The 17,700-nt window shown below is 40.6% G+C and overlaps 1 protein-coding gene and 1 non-coding gene across 3 annotated transcripts; one reads left to right on the plus strand and one right to left on the minus strand.

The window, feature by feature from the left end:
- Positions 1-1,839: 1,839 nt before the first annotated feature.
- LOC112088319 lies at positions 1,840-1,944 on the minus strand. Its single transcript, XR_002900481.1, has one exon. It is a non-coding gene; the product is annotated as a small nucleolar RNA R71 (small nucleolar RNA).
- Positions 1,945-7,443: 5,499 nt separating this feature from the next.
- LOC112087974 lies at positions 7,444-9,230 on the plus strand. Of its 2 annotated transcripts, none has more exons than XM_024158099.1 (4): positions 7,444-7,602; positions 7,852-7,934; positions 8,213-8,484; positions 8,591-9,230. In XM_024158099.1, exons 3-4 carry the CDS (start codon positions 8,223-8,225, stop codon positions 8,905-8,907), a joined length of 579 nt encoding a protein of 192 aa, XP_024013867.1. In that variant the 5' UTR covers positions 7,444-7,602; positions 7,852-7,934; positions 8,213-8,222; the 3' UTR covers positions 8,908-9,230. The 2 variants fall into 2 exon arrangements, with proteins under 2 accessions (XP_024013867.1, XP_024013866.1); XM_024158098.1 differs by having other exon boundaries at positions 7,446-7,602; positions 7,852-7,927.
- The last annotated feature ends 8,470 nt before the right edge of the window (positions 9,231-17,700 follow it).

Below are 17,700 nucleotides of genomic sequence, written 5' to 3' on the forward strand. Positions count from 1 at the left end.
TTTAGGTCTTTTGTAAGAGAGCCTCTTTCTTCTCTTTAAGAGAGAACTCATTTGTAGTTTTATGTTTTATTTTTATGTATTTGTAGAAGCCCTCAATCGCCATACTTTCTTCAATAAGAGAAATTTTTCTGCAACTTTGTTTCTTTTACTTTTCTTCTTCTTAGTTCTAAACCGATGATGATATCTACCTCAGCCATGTCTGAGTAGTCACCTAGTTGGGTGAAAGGGTAATCCAAATGGATCCCATGTTCGAATGACATCTAGGTTTTTAGGAAAAGGGATTTTGATTTTTAACATGATTTTCCCATTCATCCAAATCTCAAAGCGGTAATTCTGAATTGATCACCCAGAATCCGATCCTAGGTTTAATCCGAGCCACGAAAGTGTTGTAGCTGGGTTGCCTGAACTGGATCTTATGGACGTCTCCGTCGTAGGAGACGAAAGCTACCTACGGAGGATACGTAAGCAGAGATGGAATTCGATCTACAAAGTATGATCTTGTTCTAACATGAGAGCGAGAGTTAATTGCCATGAACAAGTGACTAGATGATTAGGGTGGCGAAAGTTGGCTAATCTTTCATGTGTCTATCCTAGTTTCAGAGTCATAGAAAATCCTTGCCTAAATTCCTTGTGTTTTAGAACATGAACCCTAAAGATGAACCTTGAATCCAGCGCTTTTTTTCCTTACTGTTTTTCAACCGATTTTTACTTAAAGCTCTTTTTAATTCTCTGCATAATTAGATTTAGTGACAAACCAAAGCCCTTTTTTTATTAGATTAGGTTTACGATTGTTTTTAGCATCAGTTAGGATTCCTCAACACACAGATCTCTTTGGATTCGATCCCTAAGTACTACTGCGTTTGCTGTGCACTTGCAGCTTGTCTAGGGTAAAACTTGTGTTGCCCACTGCACTCACATCAAGTTTTTGGCGCCGTTACCGGGGATCCGTCACTGTTGACTTGACTTCTTAATCTAATTTCAATCCTAAACCTCAAGATTTTCAAGTTCTGCTGGAGATTTTCTAACTCCTCTTTTTATCTTTGCTTTCTTTGCTCACAGGTGCATGAAAACTAGGAGAGATCCTGACGAAATCGTATTGCCCTTAGATGAGATTGACAAACACGAAAGAGCACTTAGGAAACTCAGACGAAGAACACTCAAGATGGCCAATCCTAATGCCCATTGGGAAAAATTTCTAAACTGTGATCAGGAGGATCACATTGGAGATGATGACCGTGATTCAGTTCATGGTGACAACCTAGATGCTGCTCATGAAGAAGATGGACAGCCACAACTCGATGAAGAGGGAAACCGAGACCCTCTAAATCCTGCTCAAGCCGCTGAAAATCAAAGGAGACAAGACCAGGCCGATGCTGAAGGAAGGAGGAATGATGAAAATATTGTTCCACCAGTTGTTAGAAAAGCCAATCGACCAATACAGCTTGCCAATCCTGTGAGAAGACGGCCTCGGAATAGACTCATCGCCGATTTTGATGCACCTCACCAACACTTTCAAAATCGATAAGCTATTCAAATTCCTGTTCCAAGAGAAAATCATGAGATAAAACCTCAGATTGTCTCTTTGGTGAAGCAGAACCAATTCCATGGAATCTCTACTGAGCATCCAATGGATCACATTGATCTTTTTGAAGAAAGCTCTGGAATGGTGAGAACAACTCCAGAAACTGTGGACTATGTGAAGTGTAAGCTTTATCCTTTCTCTCTAAGTGATAAAGCTTTTAGATAGTTGAAATCTATGCCATCTGGTTCTATTACTTCATGGGAAGAATGCAAGTCAGCTTTCCTGAACCACTTCTACACCAAGTCAAGATCGAAATCAGCTGAGAAACAAGATACAAAGTTTCAACAAGGCCTAATAGAGTCATTCTATGAAGCCTGGGATCGATTCAAGGAGTATGAGAGAGACTGCCCTCATCATGGTTTCTCTGGAGAAAACCTGCTAAGCACCTTCTACAGAGGACTTCAGCAGAAGTATCAACTTTCTCTTGACACTGCCAGCAATGGAGATTTCAGTTCAAAAACCATACCACAATGGAGAGCACTCATCGAAAATATGTCTGTAGCTAACAGCAACAACAACCCTGAGTATGACAGATCAAAGAAGACTATCACTAGTCATGAATCAAGGGAGATTGCTGAGCTAAAAAGCATGGTAAGTCAACTTCTTAAGTCTCAAAATAAGAATATACATGCTTGTGACTTTGCTGTAGGAAATGAATAAGAAGGAAGATATGAAGAAGATGGCATGTACCAAGAGGAAGAAATCAATTTTATGGGAGCCCAGGCATATCATAATCGATTTAGTCGAGCTTTCAACAACAACTTTAGAAACTCTGGTGTCAACTTCAAAAATCTCTCATACAGAAATCAAGGAGCCGAAAATCAGCCTTATCCACAGCAGCAAAGGAGTTTTCAAAACAAGTTTCAAGGTGGAAACTATGGAGGAGGAAACTTCCAACAAAGACCAGCATTCACTCCACAACAAGCACAGACCATCTCATTAGAACCAACCCTTTCCCAGCAAAGTAATCAGGTAAAATCGCTTGAACAAACTATGATGCAGACTACTCAAGGAAATGAGAAGTCATTCAGGGAAATGGGGGTGAAGATCGATTGTATCTATACTGATTTGAATGGGAAGTTCGAATATCTTGCAACCAATGTCAAGAAGTTGGAACATCAGATAGGTCAAACTGCAGATTCAATGAAGAGACAGCCAGGAGTTTTACCAAGAAGAGTAGAAGATAACCCAAAGAAGTTCTGTAATGCTATGACAGCAGTTTTGGAGGAAGAACCTGTTGCAGACTCTAAGGGGAGATTGACGCCTGAGCCTCTCATAAAGGACTCTGAAACCGAGCATGAGAGAAGCCAATTCATTCCGGTTAAGGTACCCAAACGCTTGCCTGACCAAAGACTCAGAAAGTCTAAGGATCCAGGGCGTTTCTCATTCACCTGTTCAATCTTTGGAATTGAATTTTCAGATTGTTTATGTGATTCTGGTGCCAATGTGAATGTCATGTCAAAATCTGTTGCTGAGAAACTTGGTATAGGCACATTTGTCCCATCTCCAGTAAGGATAATCTTTGGTGATTCATCTCAAAAGAGAACAGAAGGAATGATCCAGGACTTGCCACTGATCATTGGAAACAAAACAATCCCAGCCAATTTTCAAGTTTTGGAGATGGACAAGGACAAAGACAGACCTTTTATATTTGGTCGTCCATTTTTAGCTACTGTAGGTGCTGTTATTGACCATGCAAATCACTATTTAGTTTTCTTAAATGTGGATATAAGACCACACCAGACCACGCTCCAAATCAAAAAGACAAGGACAAGGAGAAGGTGTTGGAGGACAAGAAGGAACTAAAAGCACTTGCATCTAGGTAATTTGGGAACATCAAGATAGTGGTGCCACCAGACATCAGCAAGGAAAAGGACAAAAATCTTGAAGGAATTGTTGAGAAGACAAAATATGTCCTCAAGGATGAAAAAATCCTTAAGAAAGGAAAAAAGATTGTGATTCAAGATGAAGGAAATCCAAAGTTTAGGCTGAGAAGGACCACGAGGACTCTTAATTCAAGGGGTCCTGTCTCTTCTTCTCAATCCTAATCCTGCCAAGAGTCTAGCTAAAAGACTTTAAACAAAAGCGCTTAATGGAAGGCAACCCATTCGGTATGATTTTCTTTTCTTTTTATTTCTTTTCGATTTGATTTCTTTTCTTTTTATGCATTTCAGGCTTTCATAAAACCCAGAAAAAACCAAAAATTTCAAAAAAACAGAAAATACAAAAAGAAAGAGAGAAAAAGCAGGAAAACGGGAGAAACCGGGAACTCCCGGAGGCATTTACCTCGGCCGCGATCAATCCAGCCGCGGCTGACCCATCAATTACTAAAGTTTACATGCTAGTTTCTTTTGTGGTAACCCTAAACAGCCAAAATTGGAGATATTATAGAGGAGACAACCAGCTTTCCAACACACTTGGAATCAAAGCAATCCAACGGTTAGATCTCAAGATATCATCAATGCACTGAAGACTGATCAACACAAGCCTAGTCAAGCACAAGGACTTGGAGAAACACTATAAATACTCATTTTTATGTGTTTTGTAAGAGAGCCTCTTTCTTCTCTTTGAGAGAGAACTCATTTATAGTTTTAGGTTTTATTTTTATGCATTTGTAGAAGCTCTCCATCGCCATACTGTCTTCAATAAGAGAAGTTTTTCTGCAAGTTTGTTTCTTTTACTTTTCTTCTTCTTATTTCTAAACCGATGATGATGTCTACCTCAGCCATGTCTGAGTAGTCACCTAGTTGGGTGAAAGGGTAATCCAAAGGGATCCCATGTTCGAATGACATCTAGGTTTTTAGGGAAAAAGATTTCGATTTTTAACATGATTATCCCATTCATCCAAATCTCAAAGTGGTAATTCTGGATTGATCACCCAGAATCCGATCCTAGGTTTAATCCGAGCCACGAGAGTGTTGTATCTGGGTTGCCTGAACTGGATCTTATGGACGTCCCCATCGTAGGAGACAAAAGCTACCTACGGAGGATACGTAAGCAGAGATGGATTCCGATCTACAAGGCATGATCTTGTTCTGGCATGAGAGCGAGAGTTAATTGCCATGAACAAGTGATTAGATGATTAGGGTGACGAGAGTTGGCTAATCTTACATGTGTCTATCCTAGTTTCAGAGTCATAGAAAATCCTTGCCTAAATTCCTTGTGTTTTAGAACATGAACCCTAAAGATGAACCTTGAATCCAGCGCTTTTTCCTTACTGTTTTTCAACCGATTTTTACTTAAAGCTCTTTTTAATTCTCTGCATAATTAGATTTAGTGACAAACCAAAGCCCTTTTTTTATTAGATTAGGTTTACGATTGTTTTTAGCATCAGTTAGGAGTCCTCAACACACAGATCTCTGTGAATTCGATCCCTAAGTACTACTGCGTTTGCTGTGCACTTGCAGCTTGTCTAGGGTAAAACTTTTGTTGCCCACTGCACTCACATCACCTCCTAACCATGGTTTATTGCATGTGTAACCTCCAATAAGTCTACTTTGCTAGAATAACCTGATTAAGTTGATTGTACATTGTCCCCAAATGTTAGAATTTATTATGAAATTTCCATTATGATTTATTTTTTTTATTAAAACTAATTTTATTAAGAAATAATTATTATAAAAAATCTTATTTTTTTTATTTTCTCTCTCTTCTTCTTTTCATACTCAAGACACAGTGAGGAGGCGTCACAGTGAAGTTGCGGCGGATGTGTTTGTTTCTCGTAATTCCAATCTTAATTAATTTTTTTGGAGGTTTTTTGTCAAATATCTGGTGTGAGGTAAAAAATTCCTGTGAGGGTAACCAATTTCCGGTGATTCATTGTTATTTTGTGGTCGATTTCTTCATAATTCTGTGGTCCATTTGTTTGGTTTTGATGGTAGATTTATTTAAGGGATCGATTGTATGTAGATTTTGCTTGTTTAAGTTAGTAGATTTATTTGTATTATATGGTAGATTTGTTTGTGGATGATTGAGTATGGTAGATTTATTTGATATTTCTAGAGTTTAGAGTACGGTAGACTTGTTCGTAAATGATATAGTATGATATACATGTTGTAATTTGTTGTATAGTTTGGTGCATTTGTTTGTCGATTGTCGAGGATAGTTTGATAAATGTGTTCATATTCAAGTTCTACTAATTCCAAACATACGACTAATAACCTCTGCAGGGACAACCCACTCTGGACTTCCATACCAGGAAGCCCATTTCTGATCCAAACCTGCGTGGTGAAGCGGGCGAAAAGTATGGACCTGACACAAACTCTGCTAAATGAAAATGATGGGACGACAAAGACATTTTTGGGATCTAATTTCATATGTAAGTAGACTTATTTTGTATGTCAAACTCTTATTACGGTAGACTTGTTATGTTCACAAAGGTAGACTTATTATGTATGTCGAGCTCTAACGACGGTAGACTGATAATGTTTTGTACGTCGAACAAAACTATCCTCTACAATCATCACATACATGTTTTCTCCTTTCAACTGATAACATGTGCATAACTCATGCCCATGACCTCTGAATGATCCATATTAATTTGTTGCACAGGCAAAAGTTTGGCATCGTTAACTCTAACATGTTTACAAAACATGTCAATAAGTCTACTACAAAGGAATAAAGCTATAAAAAGCTACAAATGTATCTACCCCTACCATGCAGGATCTTCTCGACTGATATACGACGAACACCCACCTATTCTTCCTTAGAAAATAGAAACCAATTACCACTTACCAGAATAACTTGCTCCATGATTGAAGGTGATTAAAGGTGATCGAAGGTAATAGAGTTCACAAGTGGTTGATCACAAGAGAAAAGAAGTGGATTGATGATTTAAGCTTGAGAGAAAGAAACAAAAAAAGACATTAAGAAGTCTCACAGCTCAGACAGCGGCAGACCTAATCAAAGAAGATGATATAGTCGGTTATTTCGTAGAATTAAGGATTAGTGTGGGCAAAAAAGTTATTTCTCGTTGTTAAAAAGTCAAATGTCTACCACTAAAGAATGTTAATAAGTCTATCCTCCTCACAACAACATATAAGTCTACCAGCTGATTCAGGTAGAGGTTATCTGAGTAAGTATCAAAAACATTTATAAGTCTACCGTTATTGCAAATAAGTCCATCAATTATTCTATATATCTACCAAAAATTATTAAATCTATCGTACTCAAAATTAAATGTACCACATTATTTTTAGGAATAAATCTATCATATTAGAAATAAGTCTATCAATTTTTACGATTACAAATAAGTATATCAATTTTATGAATACATCTATCATATTACGAATAAGTCTATCAATTTTTAAGAATAAATCTATCACATTAAAAATATATATATCAAATTTTTATGATTAACCTATGTATCCAGAAAGTCAAAAAATTTCCGATAGTCAACAGATTATTTATAAGTCTATCGTCAAAGACAGAAAATTTACTAACAAAAAATAAGTCTATTAACAAATAATAGGTTTATTATGATATCAAAATATCTATACTAAAATAAATCTACTAAAATTTAATAAATCTATCTTCTGTCCAACAAATCTACCGACCAAAATTTGCGTTGAGCAAACTCAATGTCTACTTCAAATATCAGTAGATTTATTTTTTTGTTTCTGTGTTACTTTTTACTTACATGACATATAAAAAGTAATGACATTTTCGATATTACGTTTTTTGTCGTCAAAGCTGAAAAGGGCAAAATCGCTATATAAAGTTAGTCTAGTATAAACTGCAAAAGGGTGGCAAACTATTAATAAATATAGATTTAAAAGTTACATTAGTTATCCTCCCAATGATAAATCGATATTTTCCAAAAAATGTTGTAAATTGTAAACTCTACCGTATTAATAAAAAAAGAAAAAAAAAGTTTCCCTAAACTTTGCCTAAATCTAATTCTGTTCTGCCGACGAAGAAGGTGAAGATCTAAATCGAGATTTCGAGAGGTGTGAGTAAATCTCCAGCGAGGTTTTTGGCGACAAAGACTCTATCTTTCTCCTCGACGGCCATTGATTCTGGTAAGAAACCCAATAACCCTTCTTTTATTCTTCTCTGAGTTTTTTCTTTCGCGAGTTTCTTCTGCGAGTTTCATTGGTGAGGGGGGATGCGAAGTAGACAGAGCCGTGACGTAAAGTGGATAGAGCCATCGAGGGATGACGCCGAAACTTCCTGTGTCGATTCGCCTTGCCATGGAGCAATAATGGTCGCGGCTGAAAATAAACCCTATATTTGCGAGAGAACTAAACCCTAATTTTTGTTTGTTGCAGGAATCTTTCAAAATTATTGGTTCTGGTCGACAGATAGAAGTTCTGGCATTATAAATTTCTGGTCAATGAATTCCCGGTGAGCTGTACGTAATAATATCTACTCGACTAGGAAGAAGGTTTTTTTCGGGATAAAGGGATGTAGTTAGCCTAATCACCGTCTACTCTGGAAAACAACAAAAATCACTCCCATAAATTATTTTCTGGTTCCTAATTTTCATCATGTGGTAGATTTAACGTTTAATGTGGTAGACTTGATTAAGTAACTGTTTTGGACTTTCATGTGTGAAGAGTTATTATTTAGTTTGGTAAATTTATTTCGTGATTAGTAGACTTGTGTACCTTACATAATTATATGTTACAGGTTTACAGAGATGGCTACATCTAGCCAGTCGAAGGATAATCCAATAAGAATGTATCCACCAGAAAAGTCTCCCTTGCAGAACCTTAGTTTAAACTACGGCTGCCACTTAACCGATTTCTCAAAACTGAGGCAGGGATTAGGCAACGAGGTCTTCAATAATGTAATGAACACATCTGTAGTAGGACTACTTCTGAATCTTGCAGGGAGAGGGTACACTCGGAGTGCCCACCTGGTTCATCAGTTCTTAACGAACGAACTGCTATTGACAAAAGGTATGAATGCACTAAGGTGTAGACGTAAATGTGATAAACTTTTACTTCTGTAAGATATACTTGTTTTGTGCTTATGGTATTGATGAGGCCATTCAAGCTGAACCAGACTTAACCGAGCCAGAACTACAAGATGTGGAAGTACCAATTTTTCATGAAGGCCCCATAACAAGACAAAGAGCTAAGATTCTCCAACACAAGTATAACCAGAGCATGATGCAAGCAATGTCACAAGTGGATCAAGTGAAGCCGCAAGAAGACCAAGAAGTGGATCCGCTTAAAGCCCAAGCTTGGACTGGATTACTTAAAGAATGCCAAGAGCTAGCAAACGGCCCAGATTCAAAGAATCAAGATGTCTGGCCCCTTTTGCCAAATCAAGCCCAAATCTTCGTGATGACCATCTCGACAATGCACCAAGACACTTAGAAGGGAAGATTCAAACTCGGTCAAAGCCACACATGTCTTGGCCACCAAATAAGGTAAGTGATCAATCAAGTTTAAATCCTTTGACTAACGAGTTTAATTGTCTTTGGTCTTATACAGAGACAATTTAGTTTAGTAGTCTTTTATTTCCTTTTTTAAGTCCTTTAATGTAGCATTTTAATTTACAAGTTCTGTTGTTTTGAGTCTTTACTTTTAAAAGTCCTGTTGTTTTGAGTCTTTTTAGTTCTTTGAGTCTAAGCTGCTAGGACCATTATATAGTGACCCATTACAGTCTTGTAATTTTTCACCTTTCATATCAATAAAAATCGAACTTTCTTCAAACCAGTTTTCTTTGAGAGAAACTTGTTTAACCCTTTTTCTAATTGAGACCAGTACCTCCTAGATCAAAATTCTCGTGTTTTATCACAAGTCTTACACAACTTGTGTGGTACACATCGATCCACCTTGTCACTTAGCCGCTACACCGATTCACTTGTCTAGAGTTGCTCATTCATTTGAATCAACCCTAGGCCATCGACCTAAAGCTTTGCTTCCGATTCTATACAAGTCCTTGACAGCTTGGCGCTTGTATCAGGTATACTTGTTTTTTACTTAATAGAATGGTCACATATGTAGTAGACTTGTTTTGTAGTGTTGTTTTAGTATATGTACTTATGGTAGACTTGTATTTTTGTTTGATTTGGTGTTGCTACAGGTATGAGATGTGGTCAATCATAGGTGGCCAACTATTTACGTTTTCTTTGCACGAGTTTGCTGATATTATGTGGCTAAACTGTGACCTGATTGTGGAAGATGATTGGAACACAGATCACAGTGAATTTTGGGCCGAGTTGGGTGTGAGTGCATCAGAAGGGCCTAATTGGTATCAGCTAGCAGATGTCTTGTCGAGATGTCAGACTTGGACAGGTCCGAAGAATAGAATGGTAGCAAAGCTCTTCATCTTGCATGTTGGAATATTTGGTCTTCACCAGAACAGTCGAGTCCCTTTGAATTGAGCTAAAAGGGTGTTAGATGGAGAAGCTTTCGAGAGTTATCTGTGGGGTCGGCTTGTTTCAAGAGTTTAATAGACTCCATTAGAGTTGCTTCTTTAGGTGGAGATAGTTATAGTCTTCATGGGTTTCTGCATGCAGTGCTTATTTGGGGATATGAGTCAGTGCCTATATCGGGAGAAAAGTTTGGGAAAATAGTACAAAACGACCAAAATCTTGATACAATTCCTCTCTTTAGGTGGCATTCATCTCGTCTGCGTTTCAATCTTGAGACTGTTATAGAACAGGAGAAAAGTAATTCGGATGACAACAAGGTATGTCATGATATGTTATGATATACTTTGGAGTATGTATGGTAGATTTATTTTAGACTTCGGAGTCCGTATAGTAGATTTATTATTTAATGTATGGTAGAATTTATAAAATAGTATAATTTGGATATAGTTTGGTAGATTTATGGGTGTGTAGAGTGAATATGTTTTTGATTTTTAGTCAAACTATCAATTTTGTTTTTTTTTTGTTTTTTGTATATATTTTTTTTGTTTGATAACTCTAGTAATCTTTTCTATTCATTAGTTTTTTAGTTCTATCATCCAAATATTGAGTTCATTGATCTAAATTTTTATCTAGAGATAATTTTTAATTTTCTCAATATACATTTTTTATTTTTATATTTAAGGTAAGCTTGTTATCTTTTTTGAGTTTTTTCATCAAAATCCTGACTAACAATAATTTTAACTTTCCCAATTTATCATTTTCATATTTTTTATTACACATTTAATTCAATCCATCTTTCCAACTAATACATTCAATATTGTTGTCATATATATTCTTTTTTTTTTTCTTTCGATTCTTTATTGCTTTTTTTTATGTTATAGTTTTATTGCTCTTATTTGTTATTCATAGTATTCTTAGTTACTTGTTTTTTTTAAAACATTTTTTTTTAGTTTTAGCCTTATAACTTCCTTTTTACTATGTGCATTTTTTTATGATTTTAGTAATCTCTTTCATCCAATTTTTCAAATTTTTTTCATTGAAATTCTCACATAAAAATTATTTTGAACTTTCTAAATTTATTATTTTTATATTTTTTTATTACATACATTTTTATTGAATCCATATTTCTAACTAGTATCTTTAAATTTTGTATATTTATTTGTTGCTAAATTCTTTTCTTTTTTTCTATCATTTTTTCTCTAATTTTGATATTCTCTTATTTACTTGATTATTTATTGAATTTTTGTTTCGTGTGTTGTAGTTTTGTAGCTCTTGTTTTTTTTTCTTAAGTTGCTTGAAAATCTTGTTAACTTTCGATATTATTTTTTGGCCTTAAAACTTGTTTTTTTCTTTAATTTTGTTGATTTAGTTATCTTTGACTTTGTAGTTCAAAGATGACGAGTAAATCACATGAAAAATAAAATAAGAAGTCAATCGCTACACTTTAACAAATTTGAGTTTTATTTATTCTTAGCTTATGCTTTAATATTTTTAGTTTAACATAATTAAATGTAAATTAAATAGGTTATGTATATGTATGTTGTTTAATAGATTTTTTTAGCTTTATTGTTCCTATTTGTTATTCTTCAGTTATTTGTTTTTTTAAACATATTGTTTCCGATTTTAGTCTCATAGCTTACTTTTTACTATTTTACATTTTTATGATCTTAGTAACCTCTTTAATCTATTTTTCGAATTTTTTCATTTATATCCTCACATAACGATAGTTTTGAACTTTCTCAATTTATCATTTTCATATTTTGTCATTTCAGTCCTCTTGTGGGGACAAGTGTAACACCCGAGTTCGGGAAAAACTGAGAAAATTTGGAAAAAATGGGTTTAGTCGGGGAAACTGGATTCAGTCGGGTGATTCCGAGCTAAGTCCAGCTTTTGCCGAGCTAAATCAGGTTTTGCCGGGCTGAATCAAGTTTAGCCGAGCTGAGTCGAAGTGTTGCCGAGCTGAAATCAGCTCGCTGCGGATTTCGGGAAATTTAGCTGGGAAATTCCGACAATCCGAGATTTTTGGGATTTGGTCGGAATTCGGACAAGGTTGGTCCAGAACAGACAACCTTGGTCGAGATCGGGTGCGTGGGAGCGGTTATCGGGTAAAGACGCGCTAAGGCGTGAGCGCGGGAACGGTTATGGATTTTAGCCGAGCTGGCGTTGCGCGGGAACGGTTATCAGTCGTGCGAAAGCACGCGGATCGTGCGGATCGTGGGGAACGTGCGGAATGACGCGGGAACGGTTTCTGGGCGGTTTTCTGCGGAAAATCGTGGGAACGCCTATATAATAAAGGCTTCCGGATCATTTATTCTTTTCCCGCGACCCAAAAGAACTCAGAAAGATTGAGAGAAATCTTCTTAAGAGAAGTTAGCCGAGAGAAAGTCTGTTTGGCCGAGAGCGATCGGATTCTGGCCGAGAGCGAGTGCATTTCTGTCGAGCGCGGTCCGGATTCTGCAGAGCGATTGTGGGAACGAGTCTGATCAATCGCGATCTCTGTCCTTACCGAATTCTGTCCGATAAAAGCTAAGGTGAGTGCGTGATCGTGGCCTGTTGGTCGTATGTTTGCTTAGATTCTGGTCGGTTGCGTGTATAATCTGTGCTTGTCATGACATTTCTGCTGGCTATGCCGTGTGATCGATCCGGCTTACCGGCGATCTAGATCAGGCAAGGCGCTCGCGGCTGTGATGTTCGCCGAGGCTTGTCTGGTCGCTGGATGATCGGCCGGGTAAGCGCGTATGTTCATCGCGGGTAGTTTTCTGTTTCTGATGAGCATTGGACTCGATCTTTGTTTGATACGATTATACTTTGGCCTGGTGAGACGGGATGACCGCTCTCACTAAGCATTCTGTTTGCTTATGCCTCCTTTGTGGATGCAGGTAAAGAGGTCTGATCAGCGCGCGGACTATGGCTGGATCAGGATGGATGGTAGGATCGGGTAGTTAAGGTCTTAGTCAATGTAATAGCTTATATGCGAACGATCATTGTACTGAGAACCTCGATTTAATTCAAGTATTCTGTTTTTAATCTACTTATGCATGGCTAAAGTTGTCTAAACGAACCTAATGCGAATAATGTTAAGTAAAAATCCGGATGAAAATTTTGACTAAGTATAAGTTAAAACGGAAATCCGGGTTAGGGTGCTACAAGTTGGTATCAGAGCGCGGTCGGTTCTAGGACAAAGTCATAGCATAAGTGGGTTAGTGGGTAAACCATCCTTCCAAAGCCAAAGTTCCGCGGTAAGACTGATAATGTTTGTTTGTGGTGTTAAGTTAGTTTGCCGGCTAACTTAATAGAGTATCGAACCTTTGCAGATGGCAAGAGGTGATCATAGACGTCGTGCTGGTGAAAATTCGGCGGCTGGAAACGCTGCGGGTGGGAATCAGGATCAAGTGGATCTGAATGTGGGCATTGCTGGGAATGCCGAGAATGCCGAGAATGCGGCTGCGGCTGCTGCGGCTGGGGCTGTTCCGAACGTTGCTGCTTCCCCGATCGGATTGGAAGCGGTGTTGGGTCTGTTAACCCAGGTGTTGGCACGATTTCCGGCTGTTACGGCTGTCCCTGTAGCACCTCCGCCGGTCGTGCAAGTGAATCCGCCTGCTGAAGCGGATGAGGGAAATGCTGGTGTAAGGGTTCCATCTTACCTGAAGGTGATGGACCACATGAAGAAGTTGGGAACGAAGTTCTTCAAGGGAGGAACAAAGCCGATTGAGGCTGATGAATGGATCGACCGTCTGGAGAGGAACTTCGAGTCGATTCGCTGCCCGGAACAGTACAGAAAAGATATTGCCGTGCACTATCTTGAGGGTGATGCGCACACGTGGTGGCGTGGTGCGGTTGGAAGGGAGCGAGTCGGTACGTGGGCTGATTTTCGTGGGTTGTTCAAGGCTAAGTACTTCCCGCCTGAGGCGCATGATCGCTTGGAGAGTGCATTCTTGGATCTGCGCCAAGGATCAAAGTCAGTTCGGGAGTATGAAGCCGAGTTCAACAAGCTGAAAAAGTTTGCAGACTGGGGTATGACTGATGAGCATACTCAGATCAAGCGATTCATTCGCGGGCTAAGGATTGATCTGAAGATGAATTGTGAGATGCAAGACTATCGCACCTTTCCGGAGTTAGTGGAAAAGGCTGCACAGTTGGAAGAAACTTCTGCGGAAGAAGCTAAGTTGGTCGGTCATGCTGCGGCTGGACCAAAGAAAGGTGGTTCGTCGGGAAAACCACCAGCGGGTCGTAATGCTGGTTCGACCGCTGGGAAGGAGAAATGTGCGAGCTGGCGCGCATCGGGTGCGTGTCTCCGGTGCGGAAGCATGGAGCACAAGGTGAAGGATTGTCCGGAAGAGGACAAGTACGAAAAGAACCCAGGGAGCGGATCAGATGAGAGGGTTTGTTTCCATTGCTGAGAGGCTGGGCACATTAAGCCGAAGTGCCCAGAACTGATGCAAGTCGCGCAGCACACTGGGAAGAGGCCGAGTGAGGGACAGGCGCCTCCAGCAAAGAGGCAGGCCGTGACGCCGCAGATCTATGCTGTAGCTGAAAAGACTGAGGAGGAACCGAGTTCGTCATGTCCGATCACTGGTAAGTTCTATCACTTGCCTTAGAAAAAATTTCTGTGTGAAAATCCTAAGTGTTGCGTGGGTAGCTTAGCAATCTAGGTGATTGTGTAGGGACTTTGATTATGGGTGGTGTGGCAACCCATGTTCTGTTCGATTCCGGAGCAACTCATTGCTTCGTGAATCCGAACATGGTCGGAAAAGGTGGATTTTGCAGGGAACCGGGGGATAACTATGGCTTGGTCCAGGCGGCTGGTGGACAGGTCATGTTTACCCTCGGCAAGGTCAAGGATGTGTCGGTAATGGTTGGCAGCCGGAACATGCCAGCGGATCTGGAAATCTGCGAGGTGAAGTCTTACGACGTGATCCTTTGCATGGATTGGCTTGGAAAGTACAAGGCACATCTGGATTGTTGCCGTGGCCGAATTCGGTTCGAGACCGCGGAGTGGATTTTGGTGTATCAGGGGATCTGACCGACTAAGGGAAGCTTGATTGTCTCGACAATGCAAGCTGACCGAATGATTGAGAAGGGGTGTGAGGCGTACTTGGCTACGATCACGACCGCCGAGGTGGGACCGGATGCCGAGCAGGGTAGTATTCCGGTCGTGAGCGAGTTCGAGGATTTGTTCAGGGCGTTAACAGGTTTACCGCCAGCACGGTCAGATCTGTTTACCATCGAGCTCGAGCCCGGAACGGCGCCGATATCCAAGGCACCGTATCGGATGGCTCCGGCTGAGATGGTCGAGCTGAAGAAGCAGTTGAACGACCTGATGGAGAAAGGGTTTGTTCGACCGAGCAGTTCACCGTGGGGTGCACCGGTGTTGTTCGTTAAAAAGAAAGATGGGAGTTTCAGGCTTTGTATCCACTATCGCGGGCTGAACAGGGTAACTGTGAAGAATAAGTATCCCTTACCTCGGATAGACGAGTTGTTGGACCAACTTCGTGGGGCGACTTGGTTCAGCAAGATCGATTTGGCTAGGGTTATCATCAGATACCCATAGAAGAGTCGGATGTAAGGAAGACCGCCTTTCGGACAAGGTATGGTCACTTCGAGTTCGTAGTCATGCCCTTCGGGCTGACTAATGCTCCTGCGGCCTTTATGAAACTGATGAACAACGTGTTCCGAGACTGTCTGGATGAATTTGTGATCATCTTTATTGATGATATACTCGTTTATTCCAAGAGTCGGGAAGAACATGCTGTTCATGTAAGGACCGTGATGAATCGGCTAAAGGAGCATAAGCTGTTCGCCAAGCTCAGTAAGTGCAGCTTTTGGCAAAGGGAGATCGGATTCTTGGGTCATGTGGTCTCGGACAAGGGTGGTCTGTTGAGCCGGAGAAGATAAAGGCAATCGCGGATTGGCCTAGATCTGAGAATGCCTCGGAGATAAGAAGTTTTCTGGGCTTAGCTGGGTATTACCGTCGGTTCGTTAAGGGATTTGGGAGTATGGCCCAGCCAATGACCCGATTAACAGGGAAGGACGTACCATTCGTGTGGTCGGCCGAGTGTGAGAAGTGTTTTGCCAAACTTAAGGAGATGTTGACTAGTACGCCCGTTCTGGCTTTGCCCGAGCCGGATCAGCCGTATGTAGTCTACACGGACGCGTCACGGATGGGATTGGGTTGTGTGCTTATGCAACAGGGTAAGGTAATTGCCTATGCTTCAAGGCAGTTAAGGAAGCATGAGGTGAATTATCCTACTCACGATCTGGAGATGGCTGCGGTAGTGTTCGCGTTAAAGATTTGGCGATCTTACCTTTATGGTGGGAAAGTTCAAGTCTTTACCGATCACAAGAGCCTAAAGTACATATTCACTCAGCCCGAGCTGAATATGAGACAAAGGCGTTGGATGGAGTTTGTAGCCGACTTTGACTTGGATATTGCTTACCATCCAGGTAAAGCAAACCTGATCGCGGATGCGCTAAGTCGGAAGCGGGTTGCGGCTCTGGCCGAGAAGGATGTTGAGGGATTAGTCCGGATGGTTGGAACGCTACGGCTAGCGGCTTTGACCGATGAGGTAGAACCGTTAAGTTTAGGCGCGGCTGATCAAGCGGATCTGCTAAGCCGAGTAAGGATTGCCCAGGAAAAAGATGAAAATCTGATGAAGTGGGCAAAGATGGATCAGACCGAGTACCAGACTTCAAACAATGGAACGATCTTGGTTAAGGGTCGGGTCTGTGTACCAAACAATAAGGAGTTAAGGAAAGAAATCTTGAGGGAAGCTCACCATTCTAAGTTCGCGGTTCATCCAGGATCGACGAAGATGTATTAGGACCTTAAGCGGTATTACCATTGGGTCGGAATGAAACGAGATGTGGCTGAATGGGTGGTCGGGTGTCAAACCTGTCAATTGGTTAAGGCCGAGCGTCAAGTACCAAGCGGCTTATTGCAAAGCTTACCGATTCCCGAGTGGAAGTGGGACATGATCATGATGGATTTTGTGACAGGATTGCCTGTGTGCGGGAAGATGGATTCTATCTGGGTTATTGTGGATCGGTTGACTAAGTCTGCACACTTCTTGGCCATGAACAAGCACGATAAGGCGGATGCCTTAGCCAAGTTGTATGTGGATGAGATCGTCAAGCTGCACGGTGTGCCGGCGAGTATTGTGTCAGATCGAGACTCGCGGTTCACGTCGGCATTCTGGAGGGCTTTGCAGAAGCGGTTCGGGACGAAGGTCCACATGAGTACGGCTTACCATCCTCAGACCGATGGTCAGTCGGAACGAACCATAAGGACGTTGGATGATCTATTGCGGGCTTGTGTGTTGGATTGGGGAGGTAAGTGGAAGGATTATTTGCTTTTGGCAGAATTTTCCTACAACAACAGTTACCAGGCGAGTATTGGGATGTCACCTTATGAAGCGTTGTACGGATGGCCTTGTCGTACACCGCTATGCTGGACCCAAGTAGGGGAGAGCAGCATTTTTGGTCGAGACTTTGTGGAAGAGACGACCGAACGGATCAGAGTTTTGAACTCAAGATGAAAGAGGCTCAGAACAGGCAGAAAAGTTATGCGGATAAGCGGAGAAAAGAGTTGGAGTTTCAGGTCGGTGATCAAGTCTTTGTCAAGCTGATCACTTACAAGGGTAAGGACCGGGCTGCTGCGACGGGTAAGCTTCAGCCGAGTTACATGGGACCGTACAGGATCCTAGAACGGATCGGGCCGGTTGCTTACAAGCTGGAATTGCCACCAGCCTTGGTCGCATTCCACAATGTGTTCCATGTATCTCAGTTAAGG

Source organism: Eutrema salsugineum, unplaced genomic scaffold, assembly GCF_000478725.1.
Source record: "Eutrema salsugineum unplaced genomic scaffold, Eutsalg1_0 scaffold_15, whole genome shotgun sequence".
NCBI classification, from domain to species: domain Eukaryota; kingdom Viridiplantae; phylum Streptophyta; class Magnoliopsida; order Brassicales; family Brassicaceae; genus Eutrema; species Eutrema salsugineum.